Source organism: Phocoena sinus, chromosome 5 (assembly GCF_008692025.1).
Source record: "Phocoena sinus isolate mPhoSin1 chromosome 5, mPhoSin1.pri, whole genome shotgun sequence".
Taxonomy (NCBI): domain Eukaryota; kingdom Metazoa; phylum Chordata; class Mammalia; order Artiodactyla; family Phocoenidae; genus Phocoena; species Phocoena sinus.
Genome location: NC_045767.1, coordinates 36,285,496 through 36,306,215, shown reverse-complemented (window position 1 = coordinate 36,306,215; position 20,720 = coordinate 36,285,496). Strand labels below are relative to the sequence as shown.

At 39.5% G+C, this 20,720-nt stretch overlaps 1 protein-coding gene across 9 annotated transcripts in view; it reads right to left on the bottom strand.

Annotated features, from left to right (window-relative positions):
• SLC9B2 (solute carrier family 9 member B2) overlaps positions 1 to 19,304 on the bottom strand; it is a 46,044-nt gene extending 26,740 nt beyond the window's left edge. Inside the window, exons 1-5 of one of the 9 annotated variants that reach the window (XM_032632240.1) lie at positions 19,144 to 19,304; positions 10,011 to 10,142; positions 6,060 to 6,188; positions 5,222 to 5,399; positions 256 to 426 (exon numbers count right to left, since the gene is read on the bottom strand). In XM_032632240.1, the coding sequence (XP_032488131.1) occupies positions 256 to 426; positions 5,222 to 5,399; positions 6,060 to 6,149 (439 nt within the window). In that variant the 5' untranslated portion in view covers positions 6,150 to 6,188; positions 10,011 to 10,142; positions 19,144 to 19,304. Of the gene's footprint in view, positions 1 to 255; positions 427 to 5,221; positions 5,400 to 6,059; positions 6,189 to 10,010; positions 10,181 to 11,948; positions 11,980 to 19,143 lie in introns of those variants that run through there. The other 8 variants (XM_032632232.1, XM_032632235.1, XM_032632236.1 and 5 more) reach the window with 8 other exon arrangements.
• Between the last annotated feature and the right edge of the window lie 1,416 nt (positions 19,305 to 20,720).

Sequence of the window (20,720 nt, the reverse complement as noted above, 5' to 3'; positions counted from 1 at the left end):
AGAAAATGCAGGTTGGAACTTCACTTGTTTGTCAGTGATGTGAATGACTAACAATATAGTAAGCCCTGATTTGTAGCACTTGCTGAGTTCTGTCTTAAAGATGCTTCCACCATGGCTCATGTTAAGCTACCAACATGGTGTCAAAGAATGTGGATTTAGGAAGAGGGCATGAGAGGCACACCATTATATATTATTTCCATAATATGACTTAAATATGACTTACTCTGAAGTAAACAGGATGTGTTTAGCACTTACCCAGAAGGGGAGGCAGTGGAGGTAATGTAGGTAACTTTATGAGCCCCAAAAGTTTACCTCCAATGATAGCACAATAGAACAGGATTATAATTCCAAACAGGTTTCCTCCAGGAAGACATTCAGGGCCGGTAATTGACCAAACTACAGCCCACAGAAGAACCACCATGGTAACTGAAATAAACGAGGAAAACTAGTTTCTACCAAGGAGTGGTCATCTGCAGGTTTTAATATAATCTAAACATTAAAAAAAATGAAGACACATACAAATATTTATAATCATGTGTAAGTTTTAAAGAACATCAGTAATATAAAAAACTGGGTAATTTCCAAGCACCTTAAAAAGTAGGATATTACCACAGTGCCTTTGAATCCACCTGTGTGCCCTTTCTAATCCCATCGCCCATCTGCTTTCCCACTGCCAGAAGAAACTACTATCTTGGATTTTTTTCTTTAACTATTCCCTTATTTTTCCTTATAATTTTACCATAAATATTCATTAGTTAATAAAAAGAGAGTCACTATCTATATTGTCTTCACAGAAACATGAGAACACTTTAACAATCACACTCCAGTATTTTAGTTCTGCCTTGAATTAAGCATTATTGTTTATTGTTTAACTATTGCTTCTTTTCTATTGTCAGTTTGCTTAGAATTACCTACATACTTACCTTTTTCTTTCATCATCATTCATTATGGCATCTCAAACCTTTCATCTCGACAATTATTTTGTTGCCTGAAGTATTTCCTTTAGGAGAGGCATGTCTGTTAGGATGTGAAATGTTTCCCTGTTTGAAAACCTTGTGTTCTACAAAATCGTACATTGACAATAGAAAGGCACATGGAAAACAGAGAGTTGGGCAGACTACTCACAACTCAAAACTTGTGACCAAAGCACTAACAGAAACAACAACGATCCTAATAAAAGTACCAGCACAGTTAAATCTTCACTAATATTTGTATCTCCCATAGTCAACCTCTTCTTTGCAGACTTCAACACTGGGACCACATTTACTATTTCAAGATGCAGAATCTTGAGAGCATTTGCTCTAAACAGAGAATAGTTCCATCAAATCCTATCCAGACTATAGCCTTCTCCATCAATCAAATGGTTTGTTGTTGTTAATGTTTTGTTTTGTTTTTTAACTGAGGTAAGTGTTGGCAGCTTCTTCATCACATGTGGCTTCATGAGACAGCTTAATGTCGTGGAAAGTTTAAGTCTTTGACGTCCCTAAGAGAACAACTAACCGCCTCAAAAGAAGGTACTTACCCAGGGTGCTCAGCTTTTTAAAAGGCTTTATCTTTAAAGTTAGTAAGTCTTTATCTTTAGTTGTAATAAAGTATATACCTGATCTTTCTTGGGGGAAGGGTTCAATTCACTTTGTACTTATCTGCTATTGCTCGATGATGTTAAATATTAATATGCCAGGAAAAATTATGTACAAAAATGCAAACTCCATATTACACTGACACAGTTCCCTATTTACCATCGCATATAAACTAAATCATGGTACAGAAACACTCTGTAGCAGAGCATGCTATATTTCTCATGAAGATCTGCTGGGAGCAAATTTTTAGTTTTATTTATCTGGAATCATCTTTATTCTCATTCTTAAAAGATAGCTTATCTATGTATACAATTCTAAGTTGAGAGTTACTTTCCATTCCTTGAAAATATTATTCCTTGGTTTTCTGTCTTTTGTGACTGTTTTGTAAGTCTAATTTCAGCTCTTTTAGGGAATTCTTTTTCTTTGGTTGGTTTTAAGATCTTTCTTTTCCTTTGGCTTTCTGCAAATTCAGTATATGTTTAGGAATGGCTTCCTTTTGGTTTGCTTAGGAGTTATGCTTTTTATAAATTCTGTATTTCTTCAAATATTTTATCTCCCCCATTTTTCCTATTCTTTTTTTTTCTGGAACTATGATTAAATAGTCACACTCTCCTCTCCGTGTTGCTAACCCTAGTTTCATATTTCCCATCTTTGTCTTTGTGTGTTGCATTGTACATAATCTCTTCAGATCTACTTGCTAGTTTACCAGCTTTCTTTCCACTTACTCTGTTGTCTATCCACTGTTTTAAATTTCAATTACTGTACTTCATTTTTCATCTCTAGAACTTCAGTTTGGTTCTTATTAAAATCTGTTCATTTTTATAAAGAGTTGTTTTGTACTCATACTTACTATTTCCTCTTTAGGTTCTTTACAGATATCAAAAATATTTTATATTCTATTTTCTGATAATGAAAATGTTGAGATGTTTCCTTGTGCATTTAGTTATGATTTTTTGTTTGTTTTCTTGCAACAGTGGGCTCTTCCTTGCAACTGTATCTCTGGGAATTGCTGGAGCCTTAGGTTGAGTCTGAGTTTTTCCAGATAGGATCTGAATTTGCTTCTACCATGTGTTTAGATGCTTACAAATTGGGACCACTTTTAGATATATTTTCAGTTTGAGTTATTTTTCTATGAATTTGGAGCACAAATCAGAATGAAGTTACCCATTTTTAGTGGAGACTCTCCCCTCCTCCAGCCAGCACCACAGTTTAGACAGACAGGTTTAGTTACTGGGCCCCTCTGCAGGGCAGGTTTACCTCAAATCCACCATCACATTGGGTTCCAACTTTGTGTGGGTGAGGGAGAATGACTTCTCCTATGATACTTCTCCCAACCTGGGCGGCTCTAGCAAAGCCTCCTATACTCTCACGGTTCTCAGAATAAATCTCAAGTTCACTGGTATTTTGCAGAAGCCTCTGGAGAGAAGGCCAGCTTGAGTGTTTATTTCTCTCTCCTACTTATACTTTGTTTTTGGTGTCCGATGACTTCCTGTTTTCTTGACAGATAAAAGGTATATTTAAAAAGCCTTAAACTATTTTCAGATGTTTTCACTGGCATAAGTGAAAGGATTATTCATTGAGTCTCCTCTACATATTGCTAGAGATCACGTCCAATGTCCCATTTTTTAAACCCTTACAGAATTGTTCCAGATTTTCTAGGCTTGTGATGCTATTACAACAAAATAACAAAGGGGCCTTCAGCATTTCCCAATTGGCTATCGGGGCTGAAATTTGTAACAGGGGCTGAAATATAATGGGAAATCAGGAATTGCCAGCTACTAACTTGTATCTTATCACAGCATAAACCTAGTTTGATACTAATTCAGAAAGGTAGAATTAAGGCTTTTCCACTTCAACATTACATTTTTTAAAAAATTGTACTTATTTTTTTTATACAGCAGGTATCTATTTTATACATTTTAGTGTATATGTGTCAATCCCAATCTCCCAGTTCATCCCACTACCACCTCACCCCTGCCACTTTCCCCCCTTGGTGCCCATACGTTTATACTACTTTTTTAAAAAAAACCCTAACTTCGCTTTTCCCTCCTCATACTCAAAATGAAATTCTGAATACATAGTGAGTGTACATGTATAAGGTTTCTCTAAATCATGTTTAATTCAATTAATAATTTATTTCTTATCTACAATTTTGAAAAATAATATTTTCACATGTAAGATTTACTTCTTAAGAAGAATACTTTGCATGATGAAGGGTCACAGGAAGGAGTACAGGGAGAAAAAGCAGTCTTGTAAGCCTCAGAAACGGAAGTATAAGAAAACAAGTGAGAGGTGTTTATGTACCGTGAGTCCCCATTTCTCAGGCAGCTTTAAGGACAATGATTATAGAATTTTATAAAACTAGTCTCCAAATCACATCATTCTTTTATACCCCTTTCCTTAATGCAATCCATATCCATTGTAGTGTACATGTTTTAACTAGAAGTGTGCCATAACTTGAACGGTGAAAGTTTAAAAAAAATAAAAAGAACTAGTTGCCTTCTCAACTAGTGTATGTTCCGGAACCTGGTTTTCTCTACATGTTTTAAGTAAAGTTTGAGACTTTTTTCTCATGCTGGTTTAGAAACTTACCTAATTTCATTAAAAACATATTTAGAGCCTGAAGTACAATATAACGTATCATACTTGGCTTCCATTGTCCCAGTGGCGAATGATAAAAATGTTTTTCAGAGCTCACAAATGAAGTATATGTATAAAGAAGTGAGCCTGATTTTTCAGTAAATATAACTTCTAGATCAAACATGTTACATTCTTCAACATATTTACTGGGGGAAGCCATATATTTAATGATGCTGTCATTCCTCAACACAACTTTTGAAACTGTCTTTAAATTTGCCTTTATAGAGAAGTTTCAACCCCATTCTCCTTTTTCTTACTATATTACACATCCTCCAATATACATGCAGTATACATGCACACAACTTCCTTTTTGAACAAAAACAATATTACTGAAATTGAACGTCCATTTATTCATCAAATTGATATCAGAATAATGTTGGGATGCCTCCAAAGACCAAATCCATTCCTAAAAGACAAACATCTCCCAACCCTAACACATCAAAATAGTGCAGAGATGAATTCCCCCTCCTTAACCCCCCAATTTTAAGTAATAGCAGCAATAAGTTGAATTGGAAACCAGGGTCTTTACTTACAAAATGAAGGATTTGTTTGGAAGTATAAATTGAGCTGTGTTTGCTCAAATGTCAGTGGCATGACTTAACAGTAATAACAACCAACATTTATTTGGTGCTTTTCTGTTTATAAGTAATTTCTCAGTCATTTTTCTCATTGGAGGCCTAACATAATCCTGTGAAATTACTTACAGAAAAGGAAAATGCCCTTGACCTCTGCTCTCTCCCTCTTCCTGCTAGCGGGAATGGTGGTGACAACACTGCTCTTGGTAGCCCTGTGTCGAAAATGGTGGAGCCCTGTCAGCCTGGGACCCTGAATGACTATGGAGCAGAGCTACATACCGTTATGAATTGTTCACCTTGTAGTTTTTATGTGAGAGAGAAGTAAACGTCTTTGTGTCCTTTAAACCATATTACTTTGGAGTCTCTCATTATAACAACTTCATCTTTTACCCTCTTGTTCTGAATTCATCCTTATCATTTACATACCATTTGTTATTACTCTATCCAGTAAACCACGTGGAGGGCAAGCAAATGTCTGTCTTAGTCTTTGCAAGTGATTTGGTTCAGCTGGTGTTTCTTGCATTTTTTCATTGCTATTCAGTAGGTTACTTCCTTCTGTTGGTTCATTTCCATCTATACCTCTGGGGTTCATAACTGTTTCCTCCTGTGTTTAGAGCAATTAAAAAATCCTTAAAACTATATATTTGCTGTACATTTTTATAGTTACTGAGCCATCACATCACAAATCAAATTTCTGTTGCTAGAATCAAGGCTAACACTTTACAGAGGAAAAGCACAGCTTTATTACTAGCTAATTGGAGAATGCTCAGAATAAGAACAAACTATGTGAGGAGTATTTACCATTGAGTCACTGTTTGTAGTATTACAAATGCTTGAGTCACATAAAATCTCATTATGATTTTCAATACTGGGCTTAAAAATGAGCCTATTTAAAATATGATTCAAGGCCATAGTTGGTAAATATGTCAGAGTGATTCAGAAAGAGATAATCATCTGTGGTGAAAACAAATTTACATTCATTCATTTACTTTAATTTAAGCAATGAAGAGGGAAGAAACCAGAATCATTCTAGGGCTTAGGCTGGGAACACAAAGCACTTCACAGGCTCTCCATGTAGGGCCAGCTGCTAATGACTATCTAGGAAAACTGGCAGTCACACCTCCTACACCAGTTTGGGGATTTAAGAATGGGGAGAATTGTTAATTGAGTGATAGAGAATGAAGAGAACACAATTCTATCATAGATTTGGAAATGTAGTCCCCTCCTTAAGGAAATGGTTGGGATGTTCTACATTTGATCATACCTGTTGTACTTGACACATGGAGGCTGTGTGATTCACCTCTGTGGATGGTTCTGAATCTTCATGCTTAATTGTTTTATCTTGATTCTCCATGATTTATAATTAAGAATATGATAGAGGGATGAACAGGATCTGTTTTGAAGGAGAAAGAGTATAGATATAGAACAGCAATTTGAGATTTAAATGAATGAACTGTACTTATTTTTCCCCTTAGTGGCTAAAATATTTTAAATTAGACTGTTCTTAACTTTCAATTACTAATCTTTTCTTTGATTACAATATATAATCCTAATTCTTACCTTTTTACCTTTCTTGAAAAAGCCCTCGTTTACCATATTTTTATATGATTTCCTTCCCACCCTGTTTTCTGAGTTATATTGCAAATAATCCCAGCAATATTACTGTTAAATTGTCCTCTCTAATGGGTCAAATTGAAGCAGGAAAGCTCCAGGTAATTTTCCAATGTTGATATGAGGAAATGAGTCACCAAAGAGAAATCTACGGATTCCATCATATTCAGAGAAACCAGAGTCACTAATTCCTGTCTAGTTCTTATTTCAAAATTGAAATTAAAAAAAATACAACAACAATGATGGAGCAGCCACAATGTCTTAGACACTGTGATAAGTGCTGTGACAGACTCTTGGTAGTCACTGTGGGTAATTCAAAGATTACCAAAGCACATCCTTTGTTCTCTACAGACTTACAGTACACCAAGAAAAATAAATTTGTATGAGGTAACTAAAAAACCTGTAGGGCAGACTTGTAGGTTGCCTTCATAAGCACCCACTTCAATCTCTTCTCCCTTGGCTTCCCATGCTATATGGGCTGAAAAGCCAAATATTCCAATTCCTAGCTACTTCTGCAGCTACAGGTGGCCATGTGTCATAGTTCTATGTAATGAGATATAAGTGGGAGTCCCTGGGGAGGGCTTTCATTCCCAAACAATAAGGCAAGACCTTTCAAGGATCATACTGTTTACTCTTTGCCCTCTCATGTTTCTTTCTCCTTCCTAGATTGTAGATATACCTCCTGGAGGGCCAACAGTCATCTTTTAACCATGAAAATAAAACCCCTATACAAGGACAGTAGACAAGAAAGGAGGAGGAGCTGGTTCCTTGATGACACCATGAGTTGCTGCGTCAGTCTTGGACTGCCAAGCTTTGGAGTAATTGTATAAACCACTATTACCAAGTTTTCTTTTTATTAGTAACCAAACTTATTCCTAATGCAACAAGTACGATGAGTATTATGATAGAGGTACAAACTATAAGCACTGTCAGAACCAAAGAGAAAATTATATGAGAGAAGGGAAAATCTAATTCAATACACACTTTTTTTTTTTTTTGGTGGTACGCGGGCCTCTCACTATTGTGGCCTCTCCCGTTGCGGAGCACAGGCTCCGGACGCTCTGGCTCAGTGGCCATGGCTCACGGGTCCAGCCGCTCCACGGCATGTGGGATCTTCCCGGACCGGGGCATGAACTCGTGTCCCCTGCATCGGCAGGCGGACTCTCAACCACTGCGCCACCAGGGAAGCCCATCAATACACATTTGAGTGCCTAATATGTGCCAGGCACTATGCTAGACCATAAAGACAGGGATAAATTAGCTAGGACCCCTGCCTCAAGGCATCATTTTCTGTTTAACAAAATGCCAAGATGCTTGCATTTAAAATTTCAATGAAAATGATACCCTTTCCACCACCATCATCATTTTTCTTCCTTGCAGAATACAATGTTGGCCAGAGTGGCATCTCAAAAAGCCTTCAGTTTGATTTTTATTATATATTATATAAAATAAATATAAGTATATAGAATGATACATTACATATGTGTATGTGTTTATGTATATATATACATAGTTTTTAAATTTTAAATACTTCAAACTTTAGACTCATGAGAAAGAATGCCATTTTGACTGGAAAATGCTGGGTTCAGAGAACCCTTGTCTTAAAGGCATCGAGGCATGAAAGCCAGTGCGGTGCAAGGGAAAACTCTGTTAGAGCCTGTGGTGGGAGGCTATGGATAATGAGAGACAAGGCTGGAGAGTTTGGACATTGTATCCCAAACCATGGCACTTGGCCTAAAGTCCAGCTCCATCATATACCAAATTTCTTAGGTTGTTTGTAAGTAATTCTCCATCTGTACAATGGAGACAAGAGTAGGTCCAACCATGGATATGGTAGGCATTCACTAGTGTTGGTTATTAGCCACTCATATTCCTCCTCCCTAATTATCATAAATCTCTGAGATGCTTTTTGCTTTTCCTCTTAAAGCAGGACAAGGTCTCCCCAGTCTTGAAGAATTTACTACATAATTCCATTCATTTTCTTTGATCATGATTTTAACCTCTTTCTTTCAAGGCAAACTTCTTGATTAGGGGACGTAACACTACTGTCTAAAATGAATTTGAGAATTCATTTTATTAATGTTATTTTAGTCCTTTTTAACATAAAAAATCAAAATTGGGCATGTTGCACAATATATGCTATTTTCGAGAATTCATATAGTTTTGTGTTTAAAAAAATGTCCCTATTCTCCCATAGTCTCCCCCATGGATACCAAAGTACTGTTTGAGATCAGAGAAGTATTGCAGAGAGAAAAGGTAAAATAAAATACCAGTATTTTAATAAGTCCAGTAAAACAACTTACAACTGGTCAGCTCTGTTTGTTTATACTCTGCTATGTTTCCATTTCCAAAAGAATACTTAAACCACCAGTCTCATTTCAAAACCCAACTTAAATTTAGAAAAATCACAAAAATGTAACTTAAAGCAACCATGTTCATGGCATTTATTGTTCATAGTCACTGGGTCTTGAAATTTACAATATTTACAAATTTACAATAGTATATCCGCCATTAAGAAGGCAGAAGAAGGTAAAGAAATCAGAAAATATGGAAAAATGAGCTTTTTAAGGACTGTAAGAAAAATCATGAAGTCCATTAAAAAGTAGAAAGTTTAGGGCTTCCCTGGTGGTGCAGTGGTTGACAGTCCGCCTGCCATATGGGGGACACGAGTTCGTGCCCTGGTCTGGGAGGATCCCACGTGCCGCGGAGCGGCTGGGCCCGTGAGCTATGGCCGCTGAGCCTGCGCGTCCGGAGCTTGTGTTCCGCAACGGGAGAGGCCACAACAACGAAAGGCCCGCGTACCGCAAAAAAAAAAAAAAAAAAAAAGTAGAAAGTTTATACTCCTTACTCATAGAGAGGCTCTCAAGTTCTCAGAGTGCATTAACTCTTATTTTGAAAACAATTCTAATGATTTTGCTCATCTGACTTCCAAACCCTCTTATGATGTTATACATTAAAATGTAGGAAGAGATTGTGATAGAGACAAATTGAGAGCAGCGTGAGTGACAGCTGACAATGAAAGAGATGGAAAAGATTGCAATCTAATGCTACAGAATGTGGGAATAAATGTCTTTTTCATAGGGGATATTTATAGTTTTGGCCAGCCAAGCATGCTTCTCCCCCCTTTTTTTGGTGATAGCACACTAATTTTCTTTTGTGGAATCCATGCCTCCTCTATTCCCCATACATAAGGCTCATGTGAGACTCTTATCCTTCCCTCTCTAATCCCCATGCTCCACCAATGCTCCAGAGATGAGAACACACTTGGCCAGCGAGGGAACTCCTTCCCTGGTCACCTTGACCAGTTCAGGCATGAGCATGTGACCCACAGTTGGCCAATGAGAGTCAGGTTTAGGGTGTTTACTGGAACCATTAAGAAAGAGTTTTCTTTCTGTCGGGGTTGCTAAGCCCAGACTTGCTGTTGACAATCATTGTAACATACAAGAAAAGCCTTCTAAAGAATGAGGTAACTACTCACAGAACAAAGCAGAGTCTTAGTATGGAAAGACAGAAAGAGAAAGCTCTAAATTAATAATCAATAATAAAAAAAATAATAAAAGCAATAATAAATAATAAAAAGCAATAATAAAAGCATTGCTCGTACCGCTGAAAGCAGCTGCTTTTCAGTTAGGTGAGCCAATACATTTCTTACCGGTTTGAGTTGGGTTTCTGTCACTTGCCACCAAATAAATCCTTAGTAAGAATTTTCATACCTGAATTGGCCTTGAAGGAGCCCCTGTATAATAACAGATGTTTAGAAAGGTGATTCTACATCTTTAAGAAAATGAAAAGAAAAAAATTAAGTGGAAATATTTTGTTTTAAACGTCATTAAAATATACAGTACAGTTTAGAGCTTTTCTTTTTTTTTTTTTCTCTAGAATTTGTTTATTTATATATGCATCAAAATGTGAACTCAAAAACTATACTCCTTAACAAGATCACTTTAATTCTTTTCAAGTTGCCTGGATGGTTCATAAATATTCAAACCTAGCATTCTGTGTTGGCAAATTTTTAGAGCTTTTCTTTAAAGCGAATGTTAAACAAAAATGTTGCATTCAGTAAAATAGGTGTCAGTTACCAATAAAATTAATTTAAATGAAATGCTTTGTTTTTCAACAATGCTAGTTAAATGATATACTATAGTTAATGGACCCTAATTATTTTTTTTATTGTGTTCATGGAAGTCTTTAAAAGTCTTTGGGTCCAGTAAAGCTTCAACAGAGTTAAGAATCGATGTGAGATGCTAGGTGTCTGAGATGGAAAAGTTAAAAAGTGAGGAAATATGGAGAAACTAGATGGCTTTTAAGCAGCTAAAAATCACTCATAATTTAATGGAATAATAAAAGTTGGAAAGACCTTTAGAAATTACCTTGTCCAATCTCTTTCATATTTAAATAAGAAAACTAAAACTTAGAGAAGCTAAATAACTTTTCTCAGTGAACACAGCCAGTATCCGCCAAGCCCCATAGTAAAACTATAAAAATTTGTGAAATGAGATAGTTCTTTAATCTATATCTTTGACTTCATGTCCTTTCTATCAAGTCACTGCATTATAATTTTACATTTTTGTTATATTTTGTTTAAAATTCTACTTGTATATACCCATAGTTAATTATAAGTTTGAAAACACATTCCACAAGCAAATATAAATATTAAAATTTTCTATCTTTTGTTCAGCTCTACTTTTTTCCATTGTTATCAATGTTATAGAGTTTATTACAAACAAAAAATTCTTACTAATCCATTTAAGTTGCACAACATTGGTAACAAAATGAATGAAATAAGAACTTTTATTCTATTCTCTTGACAAATATTGTTTACATATTCTGAATTATCAGTTAACTGGCTAGGTGACAACTTGCCACTTAAATGTGACTTAAGATTCTAAGAATTAAGAAGCTTTTCATTTAAAAAAAAATCCAGTTAAACTTAGATGGTTTGAGAGATTTTTGTATATCAGAAAATTATACTGAGAACTAGGAAGGTAAGGTACATTTTAAATAAACAGTAAAAGGGCCTATACACAGAACCAAGTTTTTTCAAGTTTTTTTTCTTGCCTCTCAATCAGGATATTGCTTTATTCAGACTGATACACAACCTGTAAACCATATTAGAAAAAAATGTATTTTTTTCAAATGGTAAAATTTTATAGACTTCATAAATTCAGTAAATAATGTGAGTTTAATCAAAGTTCTCTGATTCAAGTACAGATTTCAATAGAAGAATGAGGCTTGACATAAGTCCAGGGACATGGCTGTTATGACTGTTGTGACTGCCCACTTGCTTATAAGTTAGTAGGTCAAGTATTTTCTAAAAACAAATGCAAAGGGTATTGGCCAATCATGCCTCTCTTTAGCATTCCCAGTATACAGAATTTCCTACAGGACTGATACACATACTTAGAAACTATCTTGATTTAATTTGAGCTTTATTTTCCGGTATTAGGCACATATGCCACCAAAATCATAGAGCTGTGGACTTCAAAGGAACTTTGTCTTTCCTCCAAACTTGAGAGAAAACTGAAGATCAAGAATAATAGACCAAGAATATGAGCAGGGCTTCCCTGGTGGCGCAGTGGTTGAGCGTCCGCCTGCCGATGCAGGGGACACGGGTTCGTGCCCCGGTCCGGGAGGATCCCACATGCCGCGGAGCGGCTGGGCCCGTGAGCCATGGCCGCTGAGCCTGCGTGTCCGGGGCCTGTGCTCCACAACGGGAGAGGCCACAACAGTGAGAGGCCCGTGTACCGCAAAAAAAAAAAAAAAAAAGAGAATATGAGCAGTTCTGGTATGTATATATACGTAAATAAAGAGGAAAAAGTCTGTTAACATTAGTTGCCTTTGGGGAGGGAAATGGAGTTGTTGGAATTTCATTTTTATCCTCTATGTTTCTTTATTGTTAGTATTTTTACAATAAGAAGATTTTTCAGGGGCTTCCCTGGTGATACAGTGGTAAAGAATCCATCTGCCAATGCAGGGGACACGGGTTCGAGCCCTGGTCTGGGAAGATCCCACATGCCGTGGAGTGTCTAAGCCCGTGCGCCACAACTACTGAAGCCCACGTGCCTAGAGCCCGTGCTCTGCAACAAGAGAAGCCACCGCAATGAGAAGCCCTCACACCGCAACAAAGAGTAACTCATCGCAACTACAGAAAGCCTGTGTGCAACAAAGACCCAACGCAGCCAAAAAGACATAAATAAATTTAAAAAAAGATTTTTAAATGCAATTTAAAATACATTTTAAAAGAATTTACACAATTCTTAGAGCTTTAGAGAAAAGAAAACGACACAGCTTTCCTTGGTAATAATATTTTTCATAGATAGACTCTGGTAATTTGATTTTAGGTAACTTAATTCCACCTGCCACAATTTAAGTCATTTTTTTGTTTTTGTGGTTTTCAAAGAAGATGGAGGAACTGCCTAGAAGCTTCTACAGCAATTTTCAAATATTTTTTTAAGCCAGAGATCTTCTGTTAAATGAAACCTTATCCTGAAATCCAACAAATGGGACAGATAAAGGTGGAGCTGCAGAAACCCTGTCCACTCACCCCTGTTCCTCCTGGCAAGTGAAGCACACTTTAAAAACTTCCGTAAATACGCTTTCATATATAGAAAGAGGTTTGTTAAATCAACCTTCTCTTTTTCAGGTTATCTTATTAATCTAAGTGTTTAAAAGTGCTTTCTGTAATATTCCAGAGGAAATGAAAGAACTATCAACTTGCAAATGTCCACAGGCCCTTAGGCAAGTAAAATACACTTACTGCTATCAACTGAATTACTGCTGAAAGATCATTACATGGATAAAGAATGGTTGTTCTTTTCTGTCTTTGGTAGGACAGGCTGACATTTAATGGGGTGACTGTACTGAGAATTTACATATATTGCTGGAGTACTCTGTATTCACGCATTTGAAAAAGCATCTCCATGATTGTTCATTAAGTACTCTGCAACAATTATAATAAAAATCTCCTATCTGCGGTGTTTATCCATTTATATGTTAAAAGTGTAGGGTTTCCATACCATACGGTATTTCTATGTAGAACATATTGAAACTTTCCAATTTCTGGATTCTGCTAATCAACTCTGATCTAATGCTCATTTCCCCAAAGAAGCCCTATTCCATCAGTGAGGAATTCAGATTAAGTGAAGAGCAGGGCTTAAAATTTCCTTGACAATTAATTACTGAAATGACTCAGAATGTCTCCTTGAATGAGAACTACCTTATCGGAAAGGATTAAGTGTTCCAACTGCATGCAATCAAGTTATCAAAAGAAAACAACCACTCTTCTATTTCGTCAATTAATATAGTGATTTGACTGAATCATCATGAAGTAAAACACTATGCAATGAGATAGGAATAAAAGGAAATTATCCCTAGGTAAGAAGGGACCCAATACTTGCTTCTCTTTGTAAAAAACCTCTCCCCCCACCCAAAGGCAAATATGTGTAATTGAAAGTTTAAAATATTACTTTTAGGCTTACTAAAATCAGAATCTCCAGAGACTGAATCTCCCCAAGTGTGGCAATGTGACTTATTACCTACCTAAGAGCCACTGCTCAGGTATGCCAGTGGGTCCCTTCACCAGCCCTAGGAATAAATCATGACTCATCTAAGTCAGTCTCTGTAACATTCCTCTTTGCGAGCTGTCGGTTTAAGGATGAGCATGATTCATTTCTTGCCAATGAAATTTGCGGGCAAGGCTATTGCGGACCACTGGGTAAGATTTTCCTTCCTAATATAAAGACAGAGAGGCAAGAGGAGAACCCTCTTCTCTTTTTGTCTGTGTGTGTGTGTGTGTGTGTGTGTGTGTGTGTGTGTGTGTGCGCGCGCGCGCGCGCGCGCGCGTCTGTTAGCAGGGAGGATGAAGCTGTGGATGGGGATTGTGTTTCTTGGAATTCTAGCAGCCATCATTTATCCATGAAGAAAAAGTCAAGATTAGCTAATGGAAAGCAACCTGGACCTTGATATCAACGTGCTACTGAACAAACCTTGGATCTGCTTGCCTTAGATATTTCGTCGTATGAGAAAAGAAGCTTGTATTTTTGAAGGCAATTTTGGCTGAATATCCTGTTACTTATAGCCAAAAGCATCCTAACCAATACAACGGGTGACTCTGATGCACAGCCGTCTCTGAGAAGCTCTGATAAGGAGCAGTGATGAGGAACCTTTGGCTTACACATGTCTCCCTAGCTTCTTGACATGGTGCAAAACCTTCACAGAGGATGAGCAAATATTGATAGAACACTGCCTTCGTATCGAAATTTCTCAAAAATGTCCAGAAAATAACATTTCAGCAGCTAAAAATCAGTGCCAAGGTTTTTAGCACCATTCTTTTAGTCTTTAGAGATTGCATGGCTTGTAAGGTTATATATATATTTTTCTGCCCTATCCCTGAAGTTTAGTTGTAATAGTTGAATATTGAATTTTTAAAAGTTGGGCTTATAAACATATGATTGTTTTGTTACTTTCTACTCATGAAACAAAACAAGAACAACAGAACACAACTACCATCACTGCCTGGGGTTTCATGTTTTACTTCTCTACTTGGTAAAGTTCTGAGTCATTCAAGATCGAACCCAAATGTCACGGTCTCAGTTAGTATTTCCTAACTCCATGTAGACTAACTCTGTTCCTCTTTTTTCTCTCTAAGGACTCATTCATTCAACAAACCTCTATTAAGCTCTTACCATGTTCTAGCCCTTGTGTTAGGGATTTGAATGTGAACAGTCTGACACAGTTCCTATAGTCAAAGGTTGCAACCTAGTCAGAATATGACAGATCATTCCCTAGGTAACCATAATGAAGTGTGGTTAAGTTTTAATTTAAGGCACATGAGATAAGCAACCCCATCTTTTCACAATCATTGAAGTCCATCAGCCTTTTACTGGGTTTCTATGGTGTGTAAACACAAGAGACAGAAAGATGACTGAGATGCAGTCTCTGCTCTTTAAGAAAGGGACAGAGATTGTTATGTGTTCACCAAACCAGTTTCCTCTGCTTCCTAGACACACAGATAGTTGACATTTCCCAGCCTCCCTTGCAGGCCAGTGTGGCAAGTCCCTGAGTCTGGCAAAGGGATGCGGCATAAATGATGTGTTGTACTTCCACTGCTGTAAGAAAGCTCCCATGTTTTACATTATGCTCTCTCTTTTCCTGTCCATTGCCTGGAAACTAAGGACTCCAAGGTCTTAGGGGGTGGCAAAGCCATAATATAAAAAGAGTTAGCATTCCTGAATCACTGAGGAGAAGGCCACCAGCTGAACACCTGGTTGGACTTTATATGAATGAGAAATAAGCTTCTATTGTGTTAAGTTACTGAGGTTTTGGAGATTATCTGTTACAGCAGCTAGTGCCACCTTAAGGTAATTTAATTATAATGTGAGAAGTGCAGGCATAGCGTTAAACAGGGGAGAGGAGACAATGCCCTACGTGGCTGATACTTGAATTGAGCCTTGAAAGATGACTTAGTCTCGAAAAGAAAAGAAAGACCATTACAGGCAGAGGAACCACATGATTAAAGGGTAAGGGGTAAAAAGGAAAGCACAGGTAGGGAATTTTGTGCACATCCATGTCAATGAGCTCATAATGAGCATCATATGCAAGCTATGTGGAGCGGTCAGAGGAAAAAGGACATGAAAACCCTGAGTGTAAATCCTTCTTGCGTCATTGCCTCCTAATTGGGCCATTTGGGGCAAGTTACTTAGCCAGTCTGGACAATTTTCTTCAATCGCAAAATGGTGATAATGCCTACGTCACAGAAAACCTTAAACTAGTACTAAGTACATCAAGGAGTCCCAAAATAGTCCCTCAGTGCGGGCTTCCCCGGTGGCGCAGTGGTTGAGAGTCCGCCTGCCGATGCAGGGGACACAGGTTCGTGCTGCGGTCCGGGAAGATCCCACATGCCGCGGAGCGGCTGGGCCCGTGAGCCACGGCTGCTGAACCTGCGCGTCCGGAGCCTGTGCTCCTCAATGGGAGAGGCCACAGTGCGGACCGCAAAAAGAAAAAAAAAAAAGTCCCTCAGTGCTTTATCTTCCTTTCATGAGATTTTCCTTGAGAAAGAAGCATACATGTACTGTACTGAAGAGCACAGATAAGGGACACTGGTAAACTCGAACCTTTCATTCCTCCTTATGAACCACAGAAACATAAATAGATTCCTAAAAAAAACACATAAAGATCTTTTACTGTATTGGCAAGGTATACTTAATAACTTTATAAGGCTGTTCAAAACTCCTTCGAACTTATCATCATTGCACTTTCCTTAACATGTATGACCCAAGACTATGAAGAATGCTCCCTCATTACACAAGTGCATATACAGGGAGGTCCATCTCCCCACATACTAGTTTCCTAGGCTTTGTGTGAAAAAGATGTAAATTCCTTTTCCCAAGAGGAAAAATCTGTTCTATCATTAGGGTTTGTATGCCAACCAAGAGTCAGTGGCCTCCCAATTACCAACAGGACTTGTGAACAGTTAGTCATGAACCAGATAGTCAACAATCTCTTGTGATATACTCTGAGAATGTTTTAAATGAAGAAATGTTTTACATTATACTTGTAGAGCAAGAGACTTCAGAGGTAATCTAGTGTATGGGTAACAAACTCAAATACCTTCAGGGGCCAACTCAAATGTAGGAGTCTGTAGCAACTAGAGAGGGCAGAGCCCAAGTGAAGGCATTCAACTCACTGCCAGGCCCTGGATCTAATCTCATGGTTTCATTTCCCATCTAAAGAAACTGAAGAGATTAGCTTTAGGTGACTTTTAGAGGCTATACAGCAAACGTATTACTCAGAGTCAATGCAGAAAACAGACACCATGCCAAACATTTTAAGCAGAAAGATTTTATACAGAGAATTAAGTGAATTGTTGAAAGGCTAGAGATTGTTGAAAGGGCTACAAGTGCAGGGTCTTGGCTGGGCCTCTAGGAATGACTTCCAGAACACTACTAGATGAGCCACCAGGGAATATACTATTTTTGCCACAATCAGGCCGCCTACAGGAACCAAGGAGTTCAAGAGCATACGGTACCTGTGACCCTGAGAAGCTGCGATCTGGAAGCTGTCTGCACAGGGAACTCAGAGTATGTTCACTACCTCCCTCAGCTGCCTCTTGACAGCCAGAGGGCTGGTGATTCAACATGGCATGCTGAGTCTGGTTGCTGTAAGTCCCTCCCAACACCCACAGTTCTAGAGCCTGGACACTGGCACCTCGTGCACCTTCTGTGCTAACAGAAAACAGCCAAAAACATCAGGGAGGAGCAGGGAGTTTTCTGCCTTATGTCTGCCTTTGAAATCTCAGGCAAGTCATCCAGAACTCTAATTTACACCCAGAACTCTAACTGGAAGGGAGTCTGGGAAATGTTTTTAGCTTTCCTGTTTCTCCTGTACAAGAAGGCACACTAGCCACAGGTAGGACTGAGCATGAGTGCCAAACCTCCATATCCAGCACAGCAACTTTCTGTGTAGGCCCCAGGATTCAGACCTACATCACTGATTTTCCCTACTTATTCTATCATGCCTTCTATGGAAACCCTAAAAAGGCAAAAATCTAGTCAATAGGACTGTAATTCTACAGACCTTCATATGCTAGAAAATATGTGAACCAGTCATTTTGCTCACATCATTAGTATAGGGTAAATCACATTACCTAATTAATCGTTAGGTATATTCTGATCCATTGGATTTTGAGCTCCTGGAATGTGGAGCTGGAATCCTAAGAATGGAATTGTATTCCATTCTTATTTGTATCTCCTGTCCCCAGGCCTGCTTGGCTCACAGAAGATGCACAGGTATTTGCTGAATTGATATGTTTCACTCTTGACTTAGAAACAGTAAACCAGAATTTCATGAGATACTGTATAGCAGCAATAATATTAGGTGGAGGGCCCATTATAGACGAATGGGGAAAGGGAGTTTTAGCCTTTCAGAGAAAACAGAGGTAGATATGGCAAAGTAAAACACCTGCTGTCTCTAGCCACTGGTATCCTGGATTTCTTTTTTTAAAAAGTTAATTAATTTTTTGGCTGTGTTGGGTCTTCATTTCTGTGCAAGGGCTTTCTCTAGTTGTGGTAAGCAGGGGCCAACTCTTCATCAGGGTGCGCGGGCCTCTCACTATCACAGTCTCTCTAGTTGAGGAGCATAGGCTCTAGACGCACAGGTTCAGTAGCTGTGGCTCACAGGCCTAGTTGCTCCGTGACACGTGCGAGACCAGGACTCGAACCCGTGTCCCCTACATTGGCAGGCAGATTCTCAACCACTGCGCCACCAAGGAAGCCCATCCTGGATTTCTTGATGGAAGAAAGTTAGTGGTGTCTTCCTGCTATTGATCTTTTGGGCAACAAAACACACTAGAATCCAGGGTGAGATAACAAGGCTGACATAACAAGCTGATGCCTGGTAAGTAAAATAAAGCCACAGACTCAGCGTGCGCTTTGAGCAGGGGCTTATTTATATTCCCCAATCAGGAAGAATTGATGAGTCTTCGCACATGAGGGGTGCTAACCCAGGCCACAGTAGCAGCAACGTATGGTGGATTTGAGAACTAAAACAAAACGAACAAGAAAAACCTACTCCAATAACAACTAACGACGGGAGATACACACACACCCACACCCACCCACCACTCTGCGTACAACCAGAAGGCGCTGGGCGCTAGCTCCCAGCCTCTGGCCCGGCACTAGAGGATTGCCGCCACGGCCGCCGGTTTAATTTACGCTCAGTGCTCTCCGGGGGCTACTCACCTAACGCTCTCCGGCTCAGGCAGCGGGCTCAGCCCCATGGATGCGAAAAGGGGTTCAAAGGCCTGCGGTGGAGCCCGGCGGAGCCGGTTTCCGGGTGGCGCATCGCCCCAGGCAGCGGCGGAGGCTGCAATTATTGCAGATAGCGGGGCGCTGGGCGCGCCGCCGGGTGTCTGCGGCCCCGCCTTCCCCGCGGCGTGGGCGGTTCCGGGAAGGCGGCAGGGCGCGGGCTGGGTGGACCTCTCAGGGAGGCCGGGCGGGTCGGGACCCACTAGCGGCCACCTCACGCGCTCTCCGCGAGTCTGGGGCCTCAGGGGGCGGGCGCGCGGCTTGACTGGGGGTCCGGAGAACCGCGGGTCCACTTCCCGGGACCTCGGGGCGGCGCCGCGCGGTGGGCGGCCTCGCCGGCCCCTGGGGACCGAACGAGCGTGTCTCCCCGGGAAGCTACAGGGATGGTTGCCCAGCGCGCGCCGACCCTGGCGCCGTCTCGGCCGGCGACGACGAGCTCCTGGGCGAGGACGCGCAGCACTGCCTCTTGCGGAGCCAGGAGTGCGGCCCGGGCAGCAAATTGCTGGCTTTATCGTTCCCTTCTACATTCTGGATGTTCACTCCACCTTTATAGTTGTGCTTTTTAGAAGTGTCTTCTCAGGTGGGGCGGGAAGACCTCTCTTTAGGTGACCAATTAAGTGGGATAAAAGACTTGTTCTCCGTTTTATCGCTTAACACTTGCCCTTCTTGCGTTTATGACTTCTTTTCCATCAGCATTCATTTAATTCTGCCTTCCATTTCTGTGTCTTCCTTTCCTCTATATTTCCCTCCCCCTCCCCTTTCAACTAAGTGTGTGTATATGCGCGTGTGCCCCTTTCGGGGTAATTTTCATTTCCTACAGAAATAAAAATTTTCTTACCTGTTTTTCACTCCTTTAAGCAAGTGCCAATTTTAATCGCCGTTTTGCAGGCAAGAGGTACAATGTCACGTAAATGTCTCCACCAGGCAGAAACCACTCATTCTTCTCTCTTAGGTCCTCCCTTATGGAGAGAATGGATGAACCTAGGTTCCACCTATTAAGCTTCTTCAGAGCATCCAAAATGATGATTTTCCTAAACAGAACTCTTCCTCTCCTAAAGCTCGCCAAAGTTTCTAGTGACATCCAGCTTCCTCTTATAACAGAAATCAAATATATTTTTCCATTTCTTTCAGTCATATGATCACTGATACATCACATGATTTGATCAACATGACTTTGGAGAACATTGAACTTTTTGGCTAGTTTTTACTGTTTATAATGTTTTATAGTTTATAGTTATCTCTGGGAGAACTAACTCTGAGGGAGCATTTGTTAATATTTAGAGTCCATTTTGCAGTATTCATCATGTGTTTATTTATTTACTTGGCTGCGCCGGGTCTTGGTTGCTGGCATGAGAGATCTTCCATCTTCCTTGTGACACGTGGGATCTTTGGTTGCGGCACGCAGGATCTAGTTCCCTGACCAGGAATCAAACCTGGGCCCACTGCATTGGGAACGCCGAGTCTCAGCCACTGGACCACCAGGGAAGTCCCATCATGTGTTTATTTATAAT